We start from the raw sequence: 27,649 nt of genomic DNA, 5'->3' as shown, positions 1-27,649 counted from the left end.
GCATGCTGTGGATATAGTTTTAACAGCGAAACGTAATGGTGGAGAATTACGTATTAAATTTGGGGCCGTTTATTTTTTCGATTGGTTCATCTATACTTGTAATTATTATGTAGAAATACATGATTCAATTTTGAATTGCCAAGTGGCATATGAGCATATGGCATGATATACCATAAGCAATGATCTCTTTGTATTCGTCTTTTAAAATTTTTTCATTTTTAAGGTGAAGTGAAATCCTCCTCAAACCAGTCGATTCGAACGAAGCTTTTTTTGAAGGATATTTCACTGAACTAACTGGATGAAATTTGAATACCTGACTTGTGAGTAGTTACGGAACATCCTGACACTTTCAAAATGTTGGTTTTCAGGAAAAGCATTTTTGACTTAGCTCAGACTAGAACCAAAATTATGTCGTGCTTTCATATTATGATTAACACTAGAACTACCGACGGATTTTTTTGTATAGGATGGTCCATTTGAAATCAGTAATTTTGACTGGTCTTGGTAGTTCTAGTGTTAATATACAATTCTCGAAGGCTTTGATGTGAGAAATGAAAGTCTCAGGATCGTCGCACAACAATTTAGAACACTAGTAATCGAGAATCCCGCTTTTAAACGCTTTAAAGATAAAAAGGTGTGGCCTCCTATGCGAAGACGAAGGTAACACGAGGTCTTGGAAAGATAATTTAGTTGGCACTTAATGCTACAGATGGGGAAGGGTGGCATTCCATTAAAGTATCAAAAATCATGAATTCGGAGAATTTAGCGAGTTTCAACTTGATTACTTTATACTCATTGTACAGAAACGATACGTGGAGTATGCCATTCCATACATCACTCAATATATTACGTCACAGCTATCGTTGTGAATAAGAACGTCGGTAACGTAGATAGAAGAATCTTTTTTACCGATATCGATTCCATTTTTCGTCGGTTTCATTCCACTTTAAGGTGATGTGATAGGGGCATCTGCAAAGTGTCGTTTATGGATTTTTCTTCGAACTGGGTGTACCGAATCGTTTGATTTTTTACTACGAGAAGATGGATGCTCTAAGTAAAGCTTCAACACTCGTGAAATTTTACTGTTTAAATATTTTTTGTAAATAATTTTCAATTTATTTATAAAAAGTGGAATTTAATGGTTGTCAAGTTTTTTCGTAGGGCCTCCATATTCATGTGGTATAATTTCAAACGATTCGATACCACCCAGTTGGGAGAAAAATTTCATAAACAATTGAACCCTCAGATGACACTTTCACATTACCTTAATAATGACGTTTAACTGTCAGAATAATAATTTCAAATAACTATAATGTTCCCCAGAATCCTTTCTTGCAAAGAAGAGCCAGTCGTACTGCATACGGTGATAATACATTCGGAGAAGAACTTCTTAAGGCCAAATCATCATCGAGGAGAACTGAAGCCGTCAAAATGAGAACGGAACAATTCCACAAGTCTGGAAGAAGCAACTCCGCCCCCGATTCGTATGAATGGCACACTAATGGAAGGTATTTTTTTCTCACAAGAGGCAATTTTTACTTTACGAATCAAGTGATATTTATAGATGCTCATTATCGTATAAATTTTAGCATAAAATGCAAGATAATTTATTACAGATCAATTTTCTTCAAGGTTTTCGTCATTATTAAAATTTCGTTATGATAAAAAAAAGATCTGCAATGTAAATATTTGCGGGTTATGCAACGATTTTAAATTAAATATTTCTACCGTTTTCAGACAAGTGTCCGTTGACAGCGCTTTGCCACCTGTGACGGAAGCCTCCAGTCAAGAGACCGACCTAGAGAATCGGTGATACGTCCAGTAAATCATGGCAAGCTATTTGAGTCGATTGGGAAATCGAGCAAAGAGATGGAAGTAGGGTACATAATCGAAGAAAGATCGCCAGAGGGGACCTGCGGAAAAAGACCAGGAAAATGGATTTTTGCATAAAAACCTAAATCAACGAAGAAACCAATCTTCCAGAATCACCAAGTCGTTCTTCGGCATCCTTCTTTTTTCCATACGAAAGAATGGCGCGACGTTTACGTAACTTTGTGCGTGAATGTATCGAGAATGGAAGAAAGAACATTAATTACCAGAGGCCGTGATGCACCCGTCCGTACATGTTGTTATACGTAACATGCATTGTACTATTCTGCGGGATGTAGTCTGGATTTTATGGAAGATTCATTTATCCTGTGTTCGCGTGCAAAATTTGAGTTGCATGAATAGCGAGCATAAAATAAAATATCACGCATGAAGCACAGAGTTTATAAAAATGGAGAGGAAACTGCTATAGTACGTGTAGATGTGAATTGTCCAGAGAAGACTCGACAGGGAGGGATTTTTTGGTTCTAAACTTTTCCGAAAGTTTATTACGTACGCGTTAGAAGTTTTTTGATACTGGACATTTAAGCGATATTATCATAGGCAACAAACATGTGAAAGAACTTATAGTTTTCAATGAAGAATTTACTCATTTTGAGGTATCTCTCTTTCACAACAAGATGCTGTAATATATACTACACTTGCGCAGTAAGAACTTTCGGAAAACTGTACAGACAGAAGATACCTCTATGTCTAAACTCCTCCGGATATCTCCACTTTTAATGTTTCTCCATTTCTGTAAACTCCAAGGCATGAAGAGGATATATTTTTAGACAAGTTGCATTATCACAGAGAAATGGTGTCTCCAGTTGATATATATAAATGCAATATCGTCTCCCTGATTTATAAATGCTGATAGTAGCATTTCGGGTGGATCGAATTTACGTCGTTTGGAAATCTAATGACACTTACTCAAATCGACGACGTTAGTATCCCCTCTCTGTGGGATTATGAATTGCTTTGATTTAGTGGTACCTCGTGGGATAGGACAACTAGTCGACATAATAAGAATTGCTAATCAGCGTGTCAGAATTAGCGTTTGAGCTCTCTACTCTATTTATGAATTCCTGTTATTAATATTTCAACAATTCCGACTCTGATACGATATGGTTGGAACGTAACGCTGAACTGTACATCGAGTGTAATTTCTACAAGGTATTGTTCTGCATACGCGTAGAAAGTAAGGCTGTCTTGATTTGAAAATGTTAAAATAGCTCTTGTCTATCAGTGTATAGGTTATTACATTGATTGTATGCATTGTAATTCCAAATTTTTTAATTTAAAAAGGGAAATCTAAACATTAGGGAATTAGCTTGGATATACATGTATCGATTCGTTTAATACAAATGCAAAGAATTAATATATAACTTCAATATATTCAACAGTCATTGATGTAGTCTGTCTGTCATATATATATATATTATCATAATTCGTGCACCTTAATGACAGCGGGACCTGGGATTATTTTTTCTCGGTTTATAATTTATTTCCCTCTTATTCACTGCATTGATGGGGTGGTAGCGTCACCATTCTTACTTTCGTGATACGTGCAATATAGGCCTTTTATTTTGGAATATAGTAATAAATTTAATTGAAATTTTCATACAATGCTTAACGCGGGCTATGAAGTAATAACGAAGAATGACAGAACTTTAATGTTAGTTATTTTGTCTAATTCTATTCAGCGGCATTGCCAAATTTGACGCGCAGTGGGAATGCTAAATTGTTTATAAAAATTAGATTGAGTTAAGAATATTCTTTAATTACCCATTTTCTGTAAGACATATTCTAGGAACCGTTGTTGAACTACGTGCTTTCTCGAAAATAGAATAGTGGACATTGATAGTGGATATCACTTAGTATTGTTGCGTCATAAATCATACAAAGCTTCTAATTAAATCAGGATCATTAAGACTCAGAATAAGAACAACAGATTGGAGCTTCATGTTGATGTTTATTCTTATTATTATAGTATTAGTACCTATAACGGACCAAAATTGTAGGATCATGCATCCTAGCACTTCAATGTAAAACTTATTGTTAGGATAACGACAAGGCAATGACTGTCAAATAGCGCGATCGTCAATTTTTCAACTTTCACGCACCATACCCACCAATGGTATTTTTATGAATTTTTAAAATATATTGGACTGAAACGGTAATATAAAAATGTGAATAAATTAGTTATTTTGTTTTTTGTTTGGCGGCGCGGATGAAAATTTGAGAACGCTTTCATGATTGAGCAATGAACGCTCTGAGTACTATTCGATCGAAATTGTAATATTGTTTTCTTTTTTAAGATGAAAAATGATGAAACCTCGATAAATTATGTGCAAACATGTTGTACAGAAATGAGGCATTTTTTATGACGGTTGGCGTCAATGAAAGTTTAATCATGCAGAGAGTACAATGTAGTAAGCTGAAGTGCAATCGTAGCGTATAATTGATAAGTAATATTCCGAAAAATTTTACCATCTAAGAAAAGTAAATCTTTTCCCTACTTCTTCCGCCGTCGTTGTTTATATTTTAAGAGCAGTAATGCTGTAAACAGCATTAACTGACAATGTATTATTGGATTGTGTCTTGCACGCGTTTATCTATCTGATACCTGTATGTATCTACAGATAGACAGATAAAGGGATTGTTCGGTATACACATATATATCGAATCTTTATTGTATGGTGTATCATTTCACCGATAATATGTAACGTGTAATAATGAATGCCAAATTAAAGAATGTTAGAGCGCGGAAGAAAGTAGAAATATTGAGAAGTAACGGAGTGTACATTATTTGGAGACGCAAGAATGATTGAAAAGATTCATATCGAAATCGACATTGGCATATGAGTATTCAAATATTAAAACATATTTTCTAGCAGCTCTGCATTCATGTTACTCATGTTGGCAAACAAATTTACCTGTTTATTTTGTAATTAGCAGCTACTCTATAATATGCATTTTAAGCACAAATGTTCATCTAAGTACAGAAACGCTATATTTTTTAGATGTTTTTACATATGTAGAGAAAGCAGTCATGTTGCAGTTACTACTACAATATCGTTAAATAATAGTACAAAATTACTGAATAATATCTAGAGAAAATTGTTTAGAATTTTCATTTTATAGTTTCCTCACGTATATTAAACACATTTAATGACGTCTTCGTGAATTTCACGTTAAAACTGCATGTTTGAGATGTAGACTATATAATGTTGATTGTCTTTTTAAGTTACGTTTATAATGTATTGTTCAATATTTATTTATTTAGTCGTTTGCAAAATACAGTATAGGGGACGATAGCCTTGTAGTTACGGACATTATTTTTATCCTTCATGTTACCAGAAATGGATGTGAAAAAGATAAAAACATTGAATGTCTAAACTTAAACTAATGTAACTGTAACATGATTATTTTGTTCTTGTGTGTTTTTCTCGTAATCTATCGAAAGTGCGTAAGGTTGATGGTCTTCTGGTGCCAAATTAAAAGACCAATGCAAATTATTCTCTAGCTGTTAAAATCGTGGCCAAGTAGTCTTAATTAATTGAATCAATTGCCTATAAGTCCTCGTGTTAGCTTGTGTGTTTGATCCAACGTATATTTAGAAGATTCTGAAAGAATAGGTGTAACTTGGGATCTGTACCGCTTGGCAAAGCGACATTAGGCTCAGGAAACTCGGAGAAATTTCTAATAATTGTAAATATCTATTAGCTGTAACGAGGTGCCATTAAGACCGAATGAATTTTTAAATAGCTGGAAAAGCAGTGCTCCATTCGCGACGTGGCATTTTTTGTTAACGATTTTCAACGATCGCCCAATAGAGCGCCGCAATTTTTACGTATTTGGGGAGGTTTCCCCGAGAAAGTGGTTTTATCATTTCGGTTTGAAATGTTATCGTTAGTGCATTTCATTTTTGACGAAGCGGACAGATGTTAAGCAAATAAGTTACTATCAACTAAAGTACCTGCACTACAGGTTAGAAGAAGATACCCAAATTTGGATAGAGAGTGTGGAGAAATCCTCGTATTGTAAAACCTTATTGCGACTAGGGGGACCATAATTATACGACCTTAGATGCGTATTTGTAAGCGTATAACGATAAAACGAAAGCCGAAGAGAGAGACTTTGAATAGACGACAAATAGGAAGGTAGAGATATATAGTTTAACGATGTAAGAAAGAAAGATATACTTCGAGTCATATCATGAACCGATTAAGCGACCAATTTATTAGTTTCCGATTAGCCTCGTCTTAAGATACGACAAAGACACTAGGTACGTTGAAAATGCAGATCGCTAGTTGTGAGATTGACCGGCGCGAAAGTAGAGACACGAGCCCTGTTTTTAATGGAATTTATCTCTAGTAGAATTGGGTTCTCAAAGTGAATATATAAGATTTCTCCGCCCTGTATGTACCCCTAATGTGATTTTTCGAGAGCTCGTCCGTCTCCATATTATGTATGTTATATAAATCGCAGCCTTTTCGGAGGACACCAAGCATGCTACGGGTATATTATAATTATATAAAGAGATTTACGTCAAGTTAATAATGTATACATGTACATTTTCCTAGATGTCGGTTACGTGTTATACTCTTGTGAAATGCACAAAAACATTTTGTACATCGCGTTTATTGCACACCGCTGTTTGTAACTCTTCTTCTGCAGTTGTCTACTACGGTCTACGGATCTGTGGCAACACGGATTGATAGATGTAAGTATCGTTGGATTCGAAGCCCATTCAATTCATGCCAAAGGTTGCTATGTGTACCGCAAAATTGTCAACTAGGGTATTTTATGATATTCCCGGTATCAGGTGAACAAAATATGTATGCATTTCATATATTCGTGATATAGGAGAATAAATTGTACCAGCTTCATCGTATTATAGTAGTTGTTGTAAAGGATGTCCTTTTTACTATTATATCGAGCATATAACTAAAGCCGAAAATCTATTTCCCATAGATAAGTCAACCTTGTTACAATATATTACTATCCCCCTTAACAAAGTTTCTGCACGTTATTACAACGGCTCGCATTTTGTCCCTGACTTCATTCTATCATTTGTCATTTAAGTGATTATGAAATTTGTAGACACTAAATACTCTCCAGTTCTTTAATTGCAGATATAAAGATTAAGAAATAAATAATAAGCGATGTGATTCTGAAACTACATCCAAGTTTCGAAAAAACGTAGATTTGTCGTTGATATTCGAATTCTTCAATTTTAATGAAACTCTGGTCCAATTTATATTGCCAAGATCGAATCATAGTTTACGGAAATTCCATTTCTGGCTCGAAAAATGACTAGGGTAGGTGGCCATCCATAAATTTCCATGTTCATCTAATTTGCAAGCTTCGATGCCGCTAGCGAGACTCACCGGACACGCGAACGCGATGCTTCTCCTTTTGGTCCCGTACTTGCCTATTAGAATTGAGTTTCATATTATGAGGTCAGGGACAGTATACTCGATTACTTATCGAAGCATGCATCTAAGCGGAAAATCAATTTCTCGTAGCGAGGTCATGTGAACTAATTATTTGTAAAACGCGATTACGCTCCAAAGATGCGTAAGCACAAATTTGAATAAACTGTCCATTTTCCGCTTTTGTGTCGGATTTGCAAACACCATAAAGATTTCTACAAAACTGTTTCAATCTCCTTGACTTCATTCAATATCAAATACCATTTATTTTTGTAAGTGAATTTAAGAGTCACCTGCAAATATATTTTAAGTTAAAACAGTCAATCTAGATTGTACTTAATGCCACTGACATGCTTGTTAAATGTTGTCCTTCGATTTATTTTAATCGAATTCCTATTCTCCCGAAGAAAAGAAGTTTTGTTTTCAAGTAATGCTCGAAATGTCAACCCGAGATTTGAAAAATACTGAACATATTTTTTAAGTCCATTACAGTGTTTATACTTTGAGTTTCAATTGAGTCTGTATTATGTAATCCATCATTATGTAACGTTACGTGAATACCATCAAAATGTTACTCTTTTATTAACCCCAATTGCAAGAATGTTGTACATTATTTCACTTACAAGATTTCATACTTATATTACATACTTATAACGCTAATCGAATTTCATAAAAATGGTTGCAGACGTACAAAATATCCGAATAAAGAATGTAAACCTAGTTAATTTTTACCTAAAGTTGTTATAAAGTTAATTGGGGAGTAATGGAACATATTTCGATACAATATCGCATTTAAAGGCGAGAAATTACTACAGTTTAGTAAATAAAATTATTAGCAGCAAGAACATCAAACAGAATTTTATTTAATATAGTTCGATTTTTTCGATATTTTTGTAGATTGGAAATCTTTCCATGATTAGGATGATTTTCTAAATTTAAAAATAAGAAATTCAAAGATAAAATTCAGAAGAGGTGGGCCATGTTTCTCTGGTCATTGGTATGTTTTGTCTCCATTTTTTGTTGAGCCTTAACGCGATCTCGATACTATTCCCTGAAACGAAAAGGGTATCATTCATAAATTGATAAGATATACATTTGTATATAACTGAGAATTAAATATGAGTTTGATGTACCTTCAGGAAAAGGCGAATCTTGCCGATAAGCGCGGTTAAATGGCCATTCAACCCGTTTAAAAATGTCCTCATACACTGCGGTAGTATTGAGCTTAACATTGTTTCTTAAAGCTGTTTCAGTAGCATTCAAAAATACTAGCCATCTTGGGATAAAATAATCTTTCACGACACCGGACCACTGCTTGCAGCCGTAGTCGCGGATTTCACCTTTCGGTCCCCACAGCGAAATTAGATTTAAGAAGTTGAAGTTATAATAGAATTTCTCTAACAAATTACTGCCACGAGGAACATTGTACTTCACTAGCAGGAAATTTGGCCCAGAAGCGAGGATTTCTTCAAGGTCTTGAAGGAGTTCCAACCAGAGACGAGAATTGTTTCTATTCAACAAAAAATCATCAGCACGTCATTAGTAAGTACATGAAAAGAATTAGACAAATTTTGTAATAAATTAACAAGCGCGTTTAGATGAACCGTGGCCGAGTAGAGAAGTATTGTATAATGAATCTAGGAGGCCAATCGGTTGCTATCATAAGGAAACATTTTTTGAGAAATTACTAGTTTTCGGATAATTTCAATAAGATTCATTTAGGTAGAGTCAAGAGAGTACTTGAAAGCCAAGTTACTACTGGTTTATTTCTTATCCGATCGCCTCCCCCCCGTCATTTTAACTTCTACATCTACAGATTTTAACATATTCGCCGATTCTTTTTTGTACTATTACTGCTCCTTTAAGTTCAAATATGATGCATTGTAATTTAATAATAAAATGTCGAATGATTCCTTATCGAATTCTATTTGGCGGGTCTGTATTTTATTGAAAACAAATTTCTTTTTATAAGCTTAACACTCTCGTTCCCTTTAAGCTGTATTAAAATAATTCCAAATCACCGCAAATGTTAAGAGATTTTAATTATCAAGTGCAAGCGCAACTGAAAGAAGCAAAAAGGCTTGTTAGGATTCTGTGAGATAATAGCTCATAATTAATTATTTAAATGTCAGTTTCAATAAACATCTGCTCAATTTTAGTGTTATAACATTTTTAGCATGGACCCGTCAAATGGGATTCGCTGAGGAATTACTTAACGTCTTATTATTCAATGACAATACATTATACTTAAATATGAAGGAATAATAGTAAAATAAAAGAAAAGTGGCGAAGTTGCCAATATCTATAAATGTTGAAATTATAATGTTGGGGAGGTAAAAAAATCGTATGAGAAGCAGACGTCTGTAATAAATTGGCTTTGTAACAGTTTCAATGCTTATTGAATCTAGAAACATAACGTAGAGTATATGTGAACTATTCTTAACACATTCGCGACCGGCAAGTTTTTTCCGTTTCAAATACTGAGTACCGGCGAAAATAATGAAATTCTGAAATTTGTATCATTAAAGGGCGTGATTCACGTCAGCGGCAACCAGAAATAGAACTTGAAAAGACGTGAATTCACGTCAGCGGTCGTGAATGTGTTAACTTAGAGTACATGTGAAGTATTCTTAACGTAGAGTATTGTTATGCGATTTCCCACGTAAAAGTTCCCACGCTGATGCTCTCACGCTGACACTGGACTCGGGTACCATTTCGCGAGAAAGACATTAGACCGGAAGCCCGTTTCTCCTTTCTTTCTTAAGATGTGACCACGCAAGGTCGTCTAAACTCAACGAAGGAAGTGCAAATGGTAAAATTCGACATTCCCTACACAACCGTCGAAGTATACGAGTCTCTTTTCCTTTGAAATCCCTTTTCAAACACTACAACACAATTGGATTTCAACAAAGAACCCAAATATATGAATTATCTTGATAATAAATTGTATTATATTGAAGAATCCCAAAAAATTCATAACAATATACTCAGAGTTTGTACTCGGCGAGTGTTGTTGATGCGAAAGTGTTTTCAGCGGGGATATATTAGGCTGATACATAAGTAATGGCGTTTTTAACATGTAACGTAGTGTGTAAAGAAACGCCATTACTTATGCAACAAACTAATAAATTGACAGTTGTCATTCAAAGTAATCTACGAAACTACTGGAGTTGTTTAATCAAATGGTTTTCTAACACGGTCACGATTTAAAGATTTTAAGAAAAGGTTTACGACGTAAATGTAAAGTTTAGGGTATGAATGTAGAGAATATCGAGAACGGAAAGCTCACCGAAAGGCCGTGATGTTATTATTGGAAACTGCTTCCACCAAATCCAGATAAATACCATCGGCACGAACTTGAAGAGCTTGCCTCGTGAAGTCGACTACGTCGTGATTGTAAAGAAAATTCTTTCCCAAGTCAGTTCTCGCTTCAAGGAAGGTGTCCCACGTTCGTAGGAACGATTCTCGATCGTACCATGCCTAAAATGTAAAGGTGGGTACTCGTCCTTGACATTGAAAGTTACATTTTATCTCTGGATAACTTGAACCATTACTTACTGTAATTAAGTAGACTGTAATGTTATTAGAGACTATTTTTTAGTGAATTAAACAAAGCACATAATACGTATAATTACCCAGGGTACGAACTTCCAAGTTGGCCGAATAGTGATGGCATAGTGTCCTCTAATTCTTTCTAACCCGGAGAAGTTATAAATCGTTTTTCCCAATTGCACCCAAGCTTTAACTGCGCTTTCGTTACGTGAACCATATCTTATGATCGAGTACTTCGTAAACCTAACAAAGCGTACGTATAAAAAAACTTTTAATATAAAAAAGAACGAGAAGATGAAATTAATAACACTAAACGTTTATTCATATACGGAAGTATAAGTACGGAAGTAAATGAATGAACGTTCGAACATCGCTCGAACAGGAAATATATGGCCCAGTAATAATTTTGAGATTCTTTCTTTTCTTTCTTCTGAATCAATTCAATCTGCTAAATGAACCCGAAATCTGTGAATTTCTATTCCAAATCTGATTAAAACTTACCACTCATCCAAATTAACGGGTTCCTTCCTGTACGACATTTCCATCATTAAATCGTAGATCACGTAATTTTGATTAATGCCTTCTGGAGTAAGTCCGGTACCAACCATTGTACTATTTTTCATTGTCCTTGCTTCGAAAACTCTCTAAATAATCAGCCACAGTCAGGACGACACGAATGACGAGAAATTGAGTAACAAGAGCTTCTTACGTTGTTTATAACATTAGCGGACCCGAACATTCCAAGGGTTCCGCCAAAATTGTGAAGCATGCACCAGATGAAGGGTTGACCATAGTACGAGTTCAATCTCTCGTATTGAGGAAATTGCTCTGATTGAAGATCGAACACTACCATCCTTCCCTAGAAAAATGCATATAAAATATAAAAGTATTGTTACATTTACGTTTCCTAGCGTGTGATTGTAATTTCCATATCCCAGTGACTTACTTTTGGAACAGCGGTTACATACGCTTTAACACGTGGTTCTGTCCAATAAGTCATATTGTGAACGAACATCCACCCTTGAGTGAACCTGTAGAATGTTAAGAAAATCGGTAGAATCTGCCCACGGATGATTAACAGATAACATTGATTTTTATAATTTTTATACTTTTCATAATAACGCAAAATGCAAAAAAAGCAGGTGAACACAGAAGTGAATGACTTCAATACGAATCTGGGATTTTTAATTGTCAGGTTTAATGTTTGTTTTAAATAGTCAAAGAATCAAGCTTTTTTATTTTCTTCGCGATGGATCTTTCTAGGTAATCAATTTAAGTCCAGTATTATTTATATGGGCATATCATGGGGATGTATGAATGAATGAAAGAACATGTTTCATACCAAACTGCTTGAGAATCGAAACTTGTTAACATTGAAAACACAGCACGTGAAATGTTTGTCAAACTTTCTGGATCGCTGACTTGGGGGTCGTTCTCATTATAGATGTCGACGATGTAGGCATGCTCGGTGCCGAATGTTTTATTGTACTAAAAGAGCAAATCATCGTTTACGTCTTTTATTATTAATTCCTTATTCTAGACTGCATTTATTTGGGTCACCAAGTTATCAAGTGCAAACGAATTTTAATTGTAAAAATATATATCAGGAAAATATATACAAATGGTTCGTAAATCAAATAAAAATTTTAACTTGATGTGTTCTGAAAATATGTTTTACACATATTATGCTTCAATATGATTTTGCAAGAGTAAAACGTTATTGCATTTTTCATCTTCGTATTCACAGTGTTGACTATGCAGTTTAAGTATCAAAGAGCTTCCCGGTAAGAAGGCTGGAATTCATTGGAATTAAAAATTTTAATTCCACTGAATACCTGATTTTTCCATTGCCCTTCATTCCATTGGCGATAAAAGAAAAAAGCAAAATCTAATTCCTATCAATTCACTCTGAAAAATAGAGGGGAATGAGATTCGAAGGAATTCAAAAATACGAGAATTGGAATAGGCAAAGGAATATGAATCTCAATACTCCTTGTGGAATTGAAACAAATTTTTTTATTTCCACGGAAAAAAGAAAAAAACGAAAAAAATTCGATTTTTATGATTACGTACGTTATACTTAAGTTCCTGTCAGTATCCTCATATATTTCTACCTTAAGTAGTAAAATAATATTTTATGCTCAAAAGGATGCTTTCTCGATGATAACTTCCCTTTTCCCTCTCCTTCGAGAAGGGGTAGGGTCATTATAACATAAATGCAAGGAATAATAACAGGTCTTATATGCAAACGAACTGTCTGCATGGCCTGTGAGAAGTTTGGCCATCTGGTGGTTCTGTCGAAACTAATGGTGCCAAACCATTGTTTCCGTAATTACATAAGCAAGTTTAGAGTAACCTTGCAATATGTAAAGTCTTACCATAATTGTGGTTACAGCTACCAGATAAACCTTGTATCTTATTATAGTTATTATAAGCTGTTCATAAAGTTAATATTACCATTTGAAATGTTGATTACTACTGCACCTTTTAAGCCCAGCGCCATGGACACAGTACCTATTGGCAAGGTTACGTTTATCATTCTATGTGGTCAATTTCACTATTTATGCGGTTTCATTTACCACAGTACTTTGACCATGTCACTATAGTAATTATAATAAAATTATTTCTTTCCGTGTATTGACATTAAAGGCGTAACTAATTATTGCGTAAATTACAATGGCAATTTTTTACAATTCTTTCCAATGATACCTTCTCCTCACTTTCGCACATAAAAAATGTGAAATTTCATGTTTATTTAGTAAATACTTTTTAAAATGCATGAGGTTTAATCAAATTTATATTTGGAATTCAGGAGAAAACAATACATTTGAAACCAATCTCAAATATTGGAATTCAACTACTTAATCTCTCGGGTATATAAAGTGGAATTGATTTAAATTTGAACTTATAAACTTATATTCCAAAAAAAGAATTCAATGCAATTGAATATACAAATTTTTTAAAGGAATTGGAAGGAATTAGGCATTCCTATAATGTATTCCTGTGAACAGAATACGAAACAATTTAATATCGACATTTCTTACCGGACTAGAAGGAATTAAACAAAGCAGAAATATATTCCTCTTTTCGGAATTGCACAAAAATCAGAATACAAAAGGAGAATAGATTATAATTGATTCACAGAAAATATATTCCTGTTGTGGGAATTGGACCTGGAGAGAAAAATCAGGTATTAAATAGAATAGAAAAATCATCACTTTTACGTTGAAACTATGAGACATTGAATCCTATTGTATTCAAGCCTTTATACCGGGTTTACAATAAAAATGTTGAACAGTTACTATCATAGACGTACGTTTAAATTAATGAACATTTTAACTTTCTCAATAATCTGTAATAACATATTTTACAAAAGCTCCAAGTATAAATATTTCAACATACCGCTTGAAGAAAAGAGTGTCCGATGATTTGGAATAATGGATCCGTAGGATCGAGTAGATATGGGCTAAAAAGGCGTTATGAAGATCGTTTAAAGTTTACGGAATTTTATGTAGCTGCTTCATATACAACATCCTCACCAGCAGTATTGATCATCGAAATTATTCCACTTGCCCAATTTAACTAATTTTGCATTCGGAAAGATTCTGGAAAATGCTCTGGGGACAAAACCATTGAATGCTGGTAGCACAGAAACTATTCCAATGCTTCGCATTTGGTTGAGTATTGTTTTTTGAATGTTAATGCTGGTGTAATGAAAGTACTCATATAGAGGACCTCCCCAACCTCGAATATTTCCCATTCGCGACCTTAAATATATAACCGGTAAATTAAAGTATGTTACGTAGGCATTGTAATAACAAATATCAAATTTACGTTCACACGAATGCCACATATTTATCATTAAAAATATACATGCATCGGGTTATCCGGAAAGTTCGTGCCGATTTTCGATAGGTAGCATTAAGACTTAAAAATCGGAACGAACTTTCCGGTCAACCCAATAATATTAAAAAGTTTTAGTCACAAGATGTATTTCAAATTATTACAATGACATTGATATGAATTTTATTAAAGGTTATTTAATCATTATGGTCTGTTTTACTCACCAAGGTAAAAATGCTGGACCTCCAAAGTGTTCGTCTATTTCGCTGTCCGTGAGATTCAACTTACGAAATACTTCATATTTCCAAACTGCTTCTTGAGCATTTAAGGCTAAAGCAATATTTATTCCGTTCAATGCCATCCAATCGATATGAGCTATCCATTCGGCTTTTCCATATGACATCATGCTATATGCAGTAGTAACCACGTTCTGATAGAATCTAAATCTGTGAAAATCAATTGATAACGAGAAATTTGGTAGAATTTCAAGCCAAATATATTTGTACTAGGATATATTTACCAAGAGAAATGTTATGTATTTACATTTCTTAGTAATGCTTCGGAAAGTAATACTAATAATAAATATATGTACACGAATAATGCCAACATAGAGATTAATATACCTGTCATTGGAAGTAATTGTGACGTTGACATCTGGTAATGGAACCGGAAGTTTTTTAACACCCGCTGGCATGTTATCCCATGAGAGGCATATATTGCAGTAATTCTTCAAATAGTAATTCATACCCCATGTTATAGCTACTCCAGAAGTTCCAGTAATATAGATTGTATTTTTTATAATACCTATATCCTTCTTGACCACCTACAGTTGAAACAGAAAAACGAGGTACTAAATGAAAGTTGAATTAACAAGCATGACCCAAATATTTCCTGCGCGAATGAATCAGTTTTGGAATAATCTTTTTCTAATATCTCAAAGTATTAAAGAAGACAAACGTTAATTCTTTAAAGGGATATTTTGATATTTTTTGTACAATTATTTAAAGTTATACTAACAGTGTGCGTACCTTTGCGACATGGCGATGTCCATTTTTATACGATATATGATTTTTGAGGATATTTAAATATTGTTTAAAAATTTATTTAATAAACCGCATTGTTGAAGTTCTTGAAATTACGGAAGTATGATTAAATATACATTCGTCTAATTTATTATAACATAATGAAATGCCATTTTCATTCAGTTTAACCTAGAATTACTTATATGCTTTTTTCATTAACACATTCGCGACCGCTGACGTGAATTCACGTATTTTTAAATTCTATTCCTGGTTGCCACTGACGAGAATTCACGTCATTTTAAATTCTATTCATGATTGCCGCTGACGTGAATCACGTCCTGCTTATTGTTAGTAGGCTCACTAATTATTAGCCGGCGTGGCGCACAAACTTTATCACTTTTATGCTTGCTTTAACGATACAAGTTTGCGGCAACCAGTTTCAGAATTTCATTATTTTCGCCGGTACTCAGTATTTGAAACGGATAAAATTTGCCGGTCGCGAATGTGTTAAGGTGAAGTGAAACACATCGAGGAACTTGGTCGACGTCAATAAAGACGATTTTTCTAAATGCCTATGTTGCCGACGTTCGTTTTTATATTGACAGCTGTGTCGAGTTATATTGGATATTGTATCAAATGGCATATACTCCACTTGTCGTTTTCGTACAATAAATATCAAGAAATCGAAGTAAAACTCCAGAAATCCTCTGTATTCGTGCTTTCTGGGACCCTAATTGACTGCAGAGGGATACCCTGCGCCATCTGTGATTTCCAAGTCAATTAAATTTTCACCCCGAGACCTCGTATTTCCATCGTTTTAGCATAGAAGCGCATACAACACTTTTTTTGCCTTTATCCCGTTCAAATGCGAGTTTATCGATTACCAGAGTGTTCTAAATTGCCGTAAAATTGTCCTGACCCTTTCGATTCTCATATCAGAGCCTTCGATAATTGTATATTGATCGAAATATGAGAACTCGACACCATTTTGGTTCTGGTCTGAACTGAGTTAAAAAATTTTGTTGAAAAATCCAAATTTTGAATGTGTCAGGACAATTCTTAAATGATCAGGAGTGATGTGTCAAAGTTTCGGACAGTTTGGTCCAATACCCTTAAAAAAAAGTGTTGTATTCGAATCGACTGATTTGAAGGGGGTTTCACTTCACCTTAATACTCTTCACCTCATGCACCTGATACCAAGAATATATTACCTGAAATGTATCCTTTCCCTCTGGTCCTAAATTTGGTATGAGATCCAGAATAAAAGCAGACGAATAACTTCCTAATAGTCGGTTTCGTACAAGAGTGGCGGCATTAAGTTGCTCCTTGTATGATGAACGAGGCTTCAAATGTCCCAATGTATCTTGGAATGCTGTAGAAATAATATTTGCTATTTATTTCTCATAACACTTAACAGTAATTATTTTGTTTATTTTATACTATAGACACATAATAACTGAGAGATTTTACATGTATTTATCAAAATAAGTTTTACAAAGGTGGAGAGTTAATGTGAAGCATCAATGACAATACTTCAATGCACGATTCTTAAAAACGCTGATTAAATACGAAATATGTGTTCAGTTTCGTACGAAAGTATGTAACGGGTCACTTCAATTAGTAACATGTTGCTTATGGCGCCTTCCTTTATAATGATACCAGCCGTTTGAGTACCAGAGGTTTTTAAAAAAACACGATCGAAAATAGCCGAACAGCGCAATAGCGCTTTCTGAATGGGATGCGAAAAGATCCAAGCGGCGCGATAGCGCTCTATTTATTCTGTGTTGACAAATTCGTCTGGAAAGTTGAGCGCGTTTCGTCAGATTGTGAGTGCGCGGTCAATTGTCGGTATCGTTCAAATGCACTGAGTTTTTTGACATGAAATCTGAAGAGCGCGAAAGCGGCGCGTGGGACTCAAACGGCTAGTTAAGTAGTATTTGACAGCAGGAAGTGCATATTTCAACTAGTAGGTATCTATTTTATTTATTGTAGCATTATCGATATTGAGTTAGATGGATGGCTTGGAGCAGGCTATTCAAGTTTGTTCATCAACTTACGTAATTGACAACAGGTTTTGCTTCTACGACTGGTAAGAACCAGCCTTACCAGTGGTAAATTACCATTTATTTCGATGGGAGTAGCTGAGATATTCATCGATTATCGGAATAGAATCGATCGTTTATATATATAAAAAAAAGCATTGCGCGACCGGCAAATTGTGTCATTAATTTTTGTACATTAATGCTGGTCTAACTTTAAAGAGCGTTTCTTGTATCTGTACTTACTTAACAGGCGGTATCGTTTTTCCACTTATCCGATTAGGGATAAATATAAACAGCAGTTAGGCCAATTATTGCGTTAATGTAGGTAGTTGATATTATGTATTTTATTACTAAATTCAAGAAGTATCCCGATTTAACATAAAACGTACTACTCTATTAATGTTTTATACAATAAGAGACATTAGAAAATTTACCGTCTCCATTTGTTGTTCTGAGGGATATTATGACACATCCGAAAATGATGATTAATTGCTTCATCATTGCAGCCCTCATTGCTTCAGCAAAAATTGAATTCAATTGTCCTTCTATGTCCGTACTTATGGACTGTACGTATGGACACTAATTGATTAATTCATAGACTGGTTGAGTATTATCTAAAGCTGCGATTTAATTGGAATTTCCTCTTCATCCTATCAACATTCGAAAACATCCAGTATTATATCCTTTAATTTCAATGAAAGTATAAGATTAAAATGCGCGCATTCTGCTTTTCTGTGAATGACATACTGTACATGATCGAAATGATGACGCGTATGAATTAACTAATTCATGTATAAAGTTTAAAAGAAATGTACGTTTTCCCTAGTACACGTTTATGCAAAATGACGCATTTTAAAGTAAAAAAGAATCTGCACGAAGTGAAATACAAGGATTCTTCACGAATACAGCAGTCAATTGAAGAAATATTCAGTCGGCATTCGTGAAATCAATTTAAACACATAACTCGAAATTGTTAGACTGAATAATGGAAAAAGTAAAAAATATATTTTCTTCTCGTGCATTCTCATTAATCTCCTCAAAAGTCTATCATTTCTAAATGACTTATTAAGTAAAAATACACTGCTCGCCAATAAAAAACTGCGTAAGACATCAAAGCTATGTATGTCCGATAACCACATGTATCGTTTAACACCATGTAAAGTGACTATGGCAATATGTCGGTAATTACAAGTATTTACTACACCTAAATTTAATTATTATCTTGTTACATTATTGCAAACATTGTATGTTTGCCTATAATTTATATGATTTTTACTTGTAGGTACTGCGATTTTTTCTTCCAACAATGTATGGTTGAAATTACTATTCATATCTGCAATGATTTGATCGTTGAATTATTTGATTCAAACTTTTTTCTTTCTACATCCCAGATCTGACAATGAAAGACATTATCTTGTGTAATTATTTTTATGCTTCCAACTGCACAGATACTCTAAGTTGGATTTTTTTATACCATGTACTTATGTAGTGGCAGTTGCAGTGGCTCGTGGCAGGAACACTGGAGCACTAACTTTGATCTCACTTGAAGCTACTTCAAAATGTTTGAAGTTAGTGGCGGGACGAATAATCTCGACCTTTACCCTTGTCGGTGTTTTCAATAGTCTGTTTCAAGATTGCTCTGTATCTTATGGTTCTACTATTCAATGGTTTAACTTTGCTTCGTTGAAAGCTATGTATGTATACATATAACAATCGAGTCAATGCCCGAGGAAACGAATGGTACAAAGAAGAAAAGTGAATAAACGGCTTCTCGATTAAGTCGTCGAAAATGTTTATGAACGACATCAAACCTGAGAAGTTTGTAATCTTAGTATTCGTGATAACGTGTCTCTGTCGATAAGTCGGTGTGACCTCTGGCTGTCAGGTTATTCTTGGGAGCAGTAACGTATAAGCTGGTCTAATCAATGTAAATTTAGTAGCGCATTGGAAAAAGTATACAAATCCGTTCTCAGGATTTCGAGATTGTGGGACACAAATTAGTGTAAATCTTACTTTCCTTCTCCTTCGATTACCTCATATTACCTTAAGTAGAGGAGAATGGGGCACAGAGGTCTTCGTTTATATTTCTGCTATAGGTGCTGCCATCTGTTCGGTGTTAGTGTACATTAAACGTCGTATTGCTCTTTATAAGTTCGCGGTAAGAAGTCGTCGTTTCGTCAGTAAGTTCCGTTGTATTATCGAAAAAAGTGATTCGTAAGGTAAATCTTGTAATATTTTCTTATTTCCATTGTTTCTAAAGTGATTGAAGACTTTTAATTTGTGTTGATTTACTACAGGCATTTGAAAGTGCTATTAATAAGGTCTTACAAGGTTATGATAGTCTACTATCATCAATTATCTAAATTCCACAATCTAATTTTGTTGTCTGAATACGCATTTCAGGTAACAAAATTAGATTGTGGAATTTAGATATTTGATGATAGTACAGGCACACAGATGATACTACAGGCATTTGAAAGTGCTATTAATAAGGTTTTACAAGGTTGTGATAGTCTACTATCATCAATTATCTAAATTCCACAATCTAATTTTGTTGTCTGAATACGCATTTCAGGCAACAAAATTAGATTGTGGAATTTAGATATTTGATGATAGTAGACTATCATAATCTTTTAAAACCTCATTAATAGCAAGCAGACAGTGCTGATATGTAGTCCTTTATGTCCCTAGGTCGATCCTATATGCCCCACAAGAGGGGTATACCGAAAAGTGACGTTTCCAAAAACGAATAGGACTATTTGTCTAATCAATCAGCGTTCGACCACGGAGAAAAAAAAATCTGTTAAGTTTACAGAAAAAACTGTACGATAAACGATGCAGAAGCCGAATGTATAGTCCATTTGGGAAGTGATTTTTCAATTATTAGGGAGGGCAAGGTACGGACCTTAAAATTTGACTCAATCGCGACGTGCGAGATTCTTTCAAGTTTTAAGGTGATATGCAAAGGTCATTTAACATACATAAAATTTCAAAATATTTATACAACTTCTCTACAAACTGGATGCACCAAATCGTTGGAAACTTCAGTATGTGATTATGGAGGCCCTAAATAAGGAAGAACGTAATGCTCGTGAAATTTCATTATTAAAAAAAAAATGCGATCTTGGTTCTAGTCTAGGAGAAATAAACAAAATTTTTCTTTGGAAAATGAAATTTCACGAGCATCGCATTCTTCATTAGGGCCTTCATAATCACGTGGAGATATTTCAAATAATTCGGTGCACTCAGTTTAAAGCAAAGTTTTATAAATATTTTCATATTTTGATGTATAGAATGACCCTCTCATATCACCTAAATCATACAACAGTCGCGCCTAGGGCAGTATCTTTGGCGCGTTATAGAAATTCGCGTTGTAGGGATAAGCGATATACGGGAGTTTACTGTATATTATTTACATGAATCTTTTCAGCATTTAAGAAGAAGATTTTCATGTGAGGTGTAATATATTTTTGTTCATGTTTTATCTTTCATAATTCTAAAATTCCAATTGTGCAAACGTTTGGAAGTATCAATGCGTAATGATTTCTATTCAATAAGAATATGGTACACATTTAAAGAAATGTATTGTGTTCGTAATTTTATTTTCTTAAGGCAGTGGATATCTTTCTTATGACATGCGAAGTCTAGAAAACAATAAATATTAAGCAAACGATAACTAAAATAAGATCTACACGTTCAGAAGTCAATTTTAACAAATTATGAAGCAAATATAATATTATTTCTTTCTTTTTTTTATATTAAAGTATCTGATTCGCACACTACACTATGATATTTAATCAAGGCCTATAGAAAACTCTCTTTTAACTAGGTACATGAACAAAAATTTCATCATTAATTGCGACTTTGCCACCGTGATATAAACCACAATAAACACCAAATATGGGCGCGGTTCCATCAACGGCAACTTTTTCCGAATCCGTTTGTTGCCTGAAACTTAAACAAAATAGATCTAATATAATATCTTTGCAGTGTTTTAGGCAGGGGGAATAACAAAAAATTAATATACATACTTTAACGAATAATAGAAAATTAATATAATTTGTGTTTTCAACAGCAAAGGGTACGTACGTTTTCAAAGTTTTCAATGGTTCTTCAGCATCTTGAATACCAGTATATGGGTCGACTCGTACCATAGAACACCTTAAACAAAGTAGGAGTATATATTTCGAATTGCAGGGAATGCATATAGATTATCTACAGTTCATCGTGGGATAATAAGTTCAAATGCAGCATTTTTACTATCTACATCTGTTTTAACTTTTCTGCAATCAAAGCGAACTGACATTACGTTATGATCAATTAACCATATAGAATGTCACTGGACATAAATTGCAACAGGTTAAACAGCACATTCATAATGAGTATGTTATCTTGATGTAATAATTCGCGTGCTATTGATCAAATGACGTAAACTTTGAATAAGTTGATATCAATGTACGAGTCTTGTAATTTTGCTATTCGTACTTCTTCATGTTATTTCATGCACTAAAAACGTTCTGTTGTACTAGTTTCCACTAAAATATGAAAATGTCTAAACAGTGAGGATCATCCGTGCATTCATCACAGTTAATTTGAAACTTCAGTATCGATGAAGAATATAAGTACCAACGACGACGGGGTTTAAATATTACGTCAACATATTTCAAAGTTAACACCTTGGACAGGGTTTGATATTTCTAAGAATGACATGTTTTCCAATTTTGATCCATTCCCAATTATCTTCCGCAAAAGGCTGTGATCCAGAAACCAATAAATTAGGTCTTAGCTGTAACGCTGGGATTGATTTTTCTAGTCTTTGGTTCAATTGATCCATCGAAGATTCGGTTATTAGCATGTAACTCGCCAAATCTGAAAAAATACCCTAAAGAGTGAATCGTAAATTAATTGAAAATGCAATCGTTTAAGTATTATATATAATAAATTGTTTTACCGTGTCTTGGTTCCTTAAGGTTTTATAAACTTTAGTGAACCGTTTCCATGGACCTTTGAGTATATGTCTATTGCGATCATGGGAATATCCCAAACGATAGCCAGTATTCTCTCCGAGTACGTATCTGAAATCAGTATTAGCATTGGAACGTACGCTTTAAATGCAAAACAGTTTTGAAATGTAATTGAACATTAAATAAAACCAACCTCGATATCCATTTTGCAGCCTCGGGACCACAATCGATACATTTTAGTGGCTCGTCCCACCACATGTAACATTTGACAAGACGTTCAAATTTTTTTAACTTCGGAATTTCAAATATGACATCAGGCATCCCAGGAGCTTTTAACTTTACTTGAGTACTATTCACAATGAGAAGTTTCACCAGGATCAAAGTGGGATGTTGTCTGGCGGTGACAAAACGCCCCTTGATTTCATCGTAAATAATGAACATTCTAAAATCGAATCAGTTTCAGGAAACGTTTTATTAATATCATCATATCAAAATGAAACGTTGTAACAATTCAGAAAACTTTAGCGCTCAACATAGAACGGCAACGGACTCGTTTTCTTTAAATTGTTGATTTTGCCTACATGAGACGAGTTTCAAGAAAGAATGAAACGAATTTCGTAATATGTTCTTTACAATTTTCGATTAAAGAGTTGAGATTAAAATATCGTAAATGTTTGAAGTAGTATCTATTACTGTAAAATATAAAAATAAACTGAACGAAGGACGAAACTAAATACTATTCAGGGTGTAAATCGAAATTATATTCTAAATAGGCACTTTTGAAATTGACCCATTTGAAATTTTTCCATATGAATATGAGGTCCTTAAAAAAGTCCTAACGTCCATGACATTTCATTTTTTTTAAATTTGTTTATAAACATTTCGTTAATTTTTTATACAAAATCAAATTTCTCAAATGCCAGAATCTTTTTAGGGTCCCCATTCTCACGTGGTAAAATTTCAAGCAATTCGGTACACCCAATTTGCATAGAAGTTTTATAAACAATTGATTCGCCGATGCCACTTTCATATCATTTTAAGTGTTTTGTTTCTACGGTTGTTTGCGTAATCGTCACTCTCAAGTCTTTAATTAAATAAAATTCGACTACTAGGTAACTTACCATTGACATTCAGATTTATCAGACTTTGTGAAACGAACCTGTCTTGAAGTATGAAAGCTTCTTCTTCAACGCTGATTCCAAACTCCGTAAAGTTGCAGTTACTTATTTCTATTCCACTGCCTGACTTCAAAGGATAGAAGAAGAGCTTGGCCACCTTACCAACTTTAGTCCATCTTGGTTGTGGAAGTTCTGGGATTATATCATTGTCTTCTGCATTAGAAACATGTTTCTGATTTCGGTCAAGTTCTAATTTCAAATTACTGTCTTCGTCTTTATCTTTTTCAGGTGGTAATGATAAATAAAGCTTATATTTCGAAAGAAATACCATAAAACCGGTACTAAGGCCAATGGTTATAACACTAATTTTCCAGAATCCACTTATATTCATTTGTTCCATAAATAATTTCAGTTAGTTCAAGTTGTTCATACGAGGAGAAATCAAATCTTTACTGTTGTTATCTGTACGAGGATAAAAGTTTTGTAGTTAATGATATGCGAATCGGTTAAGTGTGATGTGCTATCCACTTATATTCCTTTCCAATCCACTTATATTCATTTGTTCCATAAATAATTTCAGTTAGTTCAAGTTGTTCATACGAGGAGAAATCAAATCTTTACTGTTGTTATCTGTACGAGGATAAAAGTTTTGTAGTTAATGATATGCGAATCGGTTAAGTGTGATGTGCTATATAGAAAATGGTGATTTCAGAAGATTGTAATATATAATATAATCATGTACGTATGTTTGACATACAATGATATTTGATCGAGGACGATACCATAAGTGTCATATGTTTGGTTAAATCTCATTCTGGACAGAAAAGTTCTCATGTTCAGTCATTTATCAATTGTAATAACAGATTGCATTTTATATTTGTTTTTAATAAATTATGCGGACTATATTAATTCCAATAAATGTTTATTTCTTACAAGTGTTTCTCGTTACTACTAGTGTAAGTGTAGTAAGTGTTACCAGTTTCTAGTAGAGATAATATGTAGCCAAAATATTTAGAAATAAAAGATATATATGTCAAGAGAGTAATTTGTATTCCTAAGAAACGAATCACGACGATATATATTTAAAAAAAAATACCGCAAATTGTACATTACATTTGTTCATGTAAAAAAGTGTTTACTCAGGGCACAGAAAATCATTAGTACGGCAATGACTGCAGATGTACTACCGATCAGTGAAGGATTAATACCTTTTGAAACTGTGTGCACATCTAGTATCAATTATGATTTTAGTGCATTGAATTTAATGAATATGAATGCTGAAGAATAATAATTTAATCATGTCGCGAAAGTTATTCGTAACACTCCACATTTTCTATTCAGTTTCAGATGTGATTCTTAATGATTATTTGGAAAATCAGTACAAAGGGCACTTATTTTTCACCTCAATTTTAGCGACGGATCTTCGTTTTCATAGGCTCTAAAGAAATGAACGCCGTGAGTAAACAATTTAATTCAATAACTCATAATTAGTATCGTATCACAACACGTGTCGTGACATGACAGAAGGAAATTGCATTCAATTGTTGCGTTTGGTATTTCACTTTCTTGTAAATAAATAATTAATTAACTTTGCTGCCGATTACGTTTGGAAAGTTGCAGTGAAATGTTTCAAATAATTTGCATCACTTCTACTTGAAAATCGTAAGTGAATGAGTCCGGTAGTGGTCTGGCATCTGCCACCGTCCACAGTCTACTAGTCTTGCCCATGACATGCAAACCTACTTCCCTGACGAAGTTCAACGATCGATTACGTTAGAGATATTTTATAGCGATTACAGGTGAGTGCCATTTATTTGATTCACAAGCACTCAATTGTGTAGGCAGCTACATTGTTCGGTATTTCAAATTAATTTTAAAGCATTTATATTTTATTTCGATTCTAGTTATTTTTAACAATTCGAGATTCTCGTGATCGGAATTCGATTGGAGATCGATATCTCGAACGAGGATTATCGCGTAGCGGTTTTTTACGAAAGTGCTGCCACCACAGTACGCGGACATTGAAAGAACGTACTGACAGAAAGAGTTTTAGTCAGTTACCACTAACCTGCTTTACCAACAGATAATGAACGACACAGAAGCAGGCATAATCGTAAGAAAAATATTAATCTTGCAATCTTGCTTCATTCTCGACGTAATTATGAAAATTGTGCAGATTCATTAAGGTTCTAATACTTTACAGATTTTTAGTGTCGAGCAATATCTATTTGGAATCATTGAAAGCTTGCTAAAGTAATGGAAAAAAAGTGATACCCGAAATTAACAGTACCGCTTAATATAATCCCCTCAAAACGTCTTCGGTGTACAAAAATTTAGTCAAATACATTTATCTTTATTCAAATATTTGGCAAAAATAGATGATTTGAGCTTTTCATGGGGAGGGAGCAATTTGAGCTATTTTTGTAATTATTTGAATAAAGATAAATGTATTCGGCTAAATTTTTGTACACCTTTTTGTAAAAAAAATGTTAATGTCTATTATTAATAATAAAATCGGCAAATGTATCTGATACATTNTCGAAAATCCTGAAAAAGGTGCTCCACGGGGACAACGATTTTGAGCGTATTTCTCAACCGATTGAGCTCAACAAGTGCTCGTTTTAAAGATAAAATGTTGACGTGTGTTTACATGGAAGCGATTTTCGATCAAGCACCTCCTTCGTAGGTAAAAGGGCATTGAAATTATGTCGTTGCACTTTTTTATATGAAAATGACCACTTATCGAAAATTGCTCCCATAAAAACACAGGTCAACGTTTCATCTTCGATATGAGCACTCGTTAAGCTCGATCGGTTTAGAAATACGTTCGGAATCGTTGTCCCCGTGAGGCCCTGCAAAATCGCTGGAGTGGTGAGCGTCCTTGACACCCTCAACATTTTGAATGACATCATAATTTATCCGCCAATGTAAATTTTGAAATACTAGTAAAAAATTTGGATTTAGCGACTACAAAAACCGTAAGAAACCCAATTTTTAAAAAAACCAACCATTTTTAAATTTTTATCCGCCATATTGGATCCACCATTCAGCATTTAAAAATTTTGTTTATAGATTTGGAAGCAATGACCCTAAAGATCTGGAGAAATCATTTTTTCGAACAAAATTTTAACCGTTTTAAAATTTGTTATCCACCATTTTGCGTTTTAAAATTCTGTTGCCAGATTTGGATTCAGCAACGTAAAAAATGTATAAACCTCTTTTTTTCTTATAAAAATGCTACCATTTTATAATTTCCTGACCGCTATTTTGAATTTCAGAACTTAGTTGTCAGATTTAGATTCAGTGGGCACGACTACCATGAGAAACTCATTTTTATAAAAATCCAACCATTTTTACATTTTCATTCGCCATATTAGATCAGCTATCTTGAATTTCAAAATTCTATTGCCAGATTTGGATTAAGGGGTTAGAAAAACCACGCTAAACGGTATTTTATAATAATCCAAACATTTTGAAATTATGTTATTTGCCATATTGGGTCCGCCAATTTGAATTTTGAAATTATATTATTTGACATGGCTTCGGCGATCTCAAAAACATTAAGAAACCTTCTTTCTATCAAAATCCAATCATTTTAAAGCTGGGATAGGTATAGTTCCTTTTCGTGCCGCACGAGGCGGTGTCACATGTTGGCTGCCCGAAAACCATATGACAGTCTACCTGTCATGTGAGTGCAAAAATGGTAGTCCGTGACTGGAGAGACGACGATGGCAATATGAGAACAACGTTTCTGAGAATGCCGAAAACTTTACCGTACTAGATCTTTACTTAGATAGCTGC

The 27,649-nt window shown here is 34.1% G+C and overlaps 3 protein-coding genes across 11 annotated transcripts in view; 1 reads left to right on the top strand and 2 right to left on the bottom strand.

Annotated features, from left to right (window-relative positions):
- LOC105696081 overlaps nucleotides 1-6,886 on the top strand; it is a 137,329-nt gene extending 130,443 nt beyond the window's left edge. For 4 of the 5 annotated variants that reach the window (XM_012418251.1, XM_012418250.1, XM_012418253.1 and 1 more), the window contains 2 exons: nucleotides 1,324-1,508; nucleotides 1,738-6,886. In XM_012418251.1, the coding sequence (XP_012273674.1) occupies nucleotides 1,324-1,508; nucleotides 1,738-1,813 (261 nt within the window). In that variant the 3' untranslated portion in view covers nucleotides 1,814-6,886. Of the gene's footprint in view, nucleotides 1-223; nucleotides 1,235-1,323; nucleotides 1,509-1,737 lie in introns of those variants that run through there. The other variant, XM_012418254.1, reaches the window with a different exon arrangement.
- Nucleotides 6,887-7,865: 979 nt separating this feature from the next.
- On the bottom strand, nucleotides 7,866-19,846 carry LOC105696082 (alpha-N-acetylglucosaminidase). Of its 5 annotated transcripts, none has more exons than XM_012418257.1 (15): nucleotides 19,810-19,846; nucleotides 18,201-18,416; nucleotides 16,936-17,096; nucleotides 15,326-15,525; nucleotides 14,927-15,148; nucleotides 14,399-14,626; nucleotides 14,262-14,325; nucleotides 12,202-12,347; nucleotides 11,806-11,890; nucleotides 11,569-11,718; nucleotides 11,361-11,503; nucleotides 10,943-11,102; nucleotides 10,597-10,787; nucleotides 8,441-8,817; nucleotides 7,866-8,358 (listed from the first exon to the last, which is right to left on the bottom strand). In XM_012418257.1, the coding sequence occupies exons 2-15, from the start codon at nucleotides 18,277-18,279 to the stop codon at nucleotides 8,258-8,260; spliced, it is 2,307 nt and encodes a 768-aa protein (XP_012273680.1). In that variant the 5' UTR covers nucleotides 18,280-18,416; nucleotides 19,810-19,846; the 3' UTR covers nucleotides 7,866-8,257. The 5 variants fall into 5 exon arrangements, with proteins under 5 accessions (XP_012273680.1, XP_012273682.1, XP_012273679.1 ...); XM_012418259.2 differs by having other exon boundaries at nucleotides 19,800-19,824; XM_012418256.1 differs by lacking the exon at nucleotides 19,810-19,846 and adding an exon at nucleotides 19,578-19,661.
- Nucleotides 19,847-21,557: 1,711 nt separating this feature from the next.
- LOC105696078 (mitochondrial amidoxime-reducing component 1) lies at nucleotides 21,558-25,325 on the bottom strand. The gene is made up of 7 exons (XM_012418247.1): nucleotides 25,251-25,325; nucleotides 23,890-24,478; nucleotides 22,924-23,172; nucleotides 22,718-22,841; nucleotides 22,443-22,648; nucleotides 21,856-21,927; nucleotides 21,558-21,720 (listed from the first exon to the last, which is right to left on the bottom strand). The coding sequence occupies exons 2-7, from the start codon at nucleotides 24,246-24,248 to the stop codon at nucleotides 21,588-21,590; spliced, it is 1,143 nt and encodes a 380-aa protein (XP_012273670.1). The 5' UTR covers nucleotides 24,249-24,478; nucleotides 25,251-25,325; the 3' UTR covers nucleotides 21,558-21,587.
- Nucleotides 25,326-27,649: the final 2,324 nt, after the last annotated feature.

Source organism: Orussus abietinus, unplaced genomic scaffold (genome assembly GCF_000612105.2).
Source record: "Orussus abietinus isolate OABI.00-Male unplaced genomic scaffold, Oabi_2.0 scaffold105, whole genome shotgun sequence".
Classification (NCBI taxonomy): Eukaryota; Metazoa; Arthropoda; class Insecta; order Hymenoptera; family Orussidae; genus Orussus; species Orussus abietinus.
The sequence above is the reverse complement of the archived record's forward strand: the minus strand, read 5'-3'. Positions and strand labels throughout refer to the sequence as shown.

What these genes read in the sequence shown, in the direction of transcription:
- LOC105696082 (XM_012418257.1), bottom strand. Translation starts at nt 18,279, where the DNA reads ATGAGGGCTGCAATGATGAAGCAATTAATCATCATTTTCGGATGTGTC. An exon ending in GACACTCTTTTCTTCAAGCG is followed by an intron (nt 12,348 to 14,261) that starts GTATGTTGAAAT and finishes TTGCTCTTTTAG; the next exon opens with TACAATAAAACATTCGGCAC. An exon ending in CCGCTAATGTTATAAACAAC is followed by an intron (nt 11,504 to 11,568) that starts GTAAGAAGCTCT and finishes CTGATTATTTAG; the next exon opens with AGAGTTTTCGAAGCAAGGAC.
- LOC105696078 (XM_012418247.1), bottom strand. Translation starts at nt 24,248, where the DNA reads ATGGAACAAATGAATATAAGTGGATTCTGGAAAATTAGTGTTATAACC. An exon ending in GCTTTCATACTTCAAGACAG is followed by an intron (nt 23,173 to 23,889) that starts GTTCGTTTCACA and finishes ATTCGATTTTAG; the next exon opens with AATGTTCATTATTTACGATG. An exon ending in AATATCAAACCCTGTCCAAG is followed by an intron (nt 21,928 to 22,442) that starts GTGTTAACTTTG and finishes ACTTTGTTTAAG; the next exon opens with GTGTTCTATGGTACGAGTCG.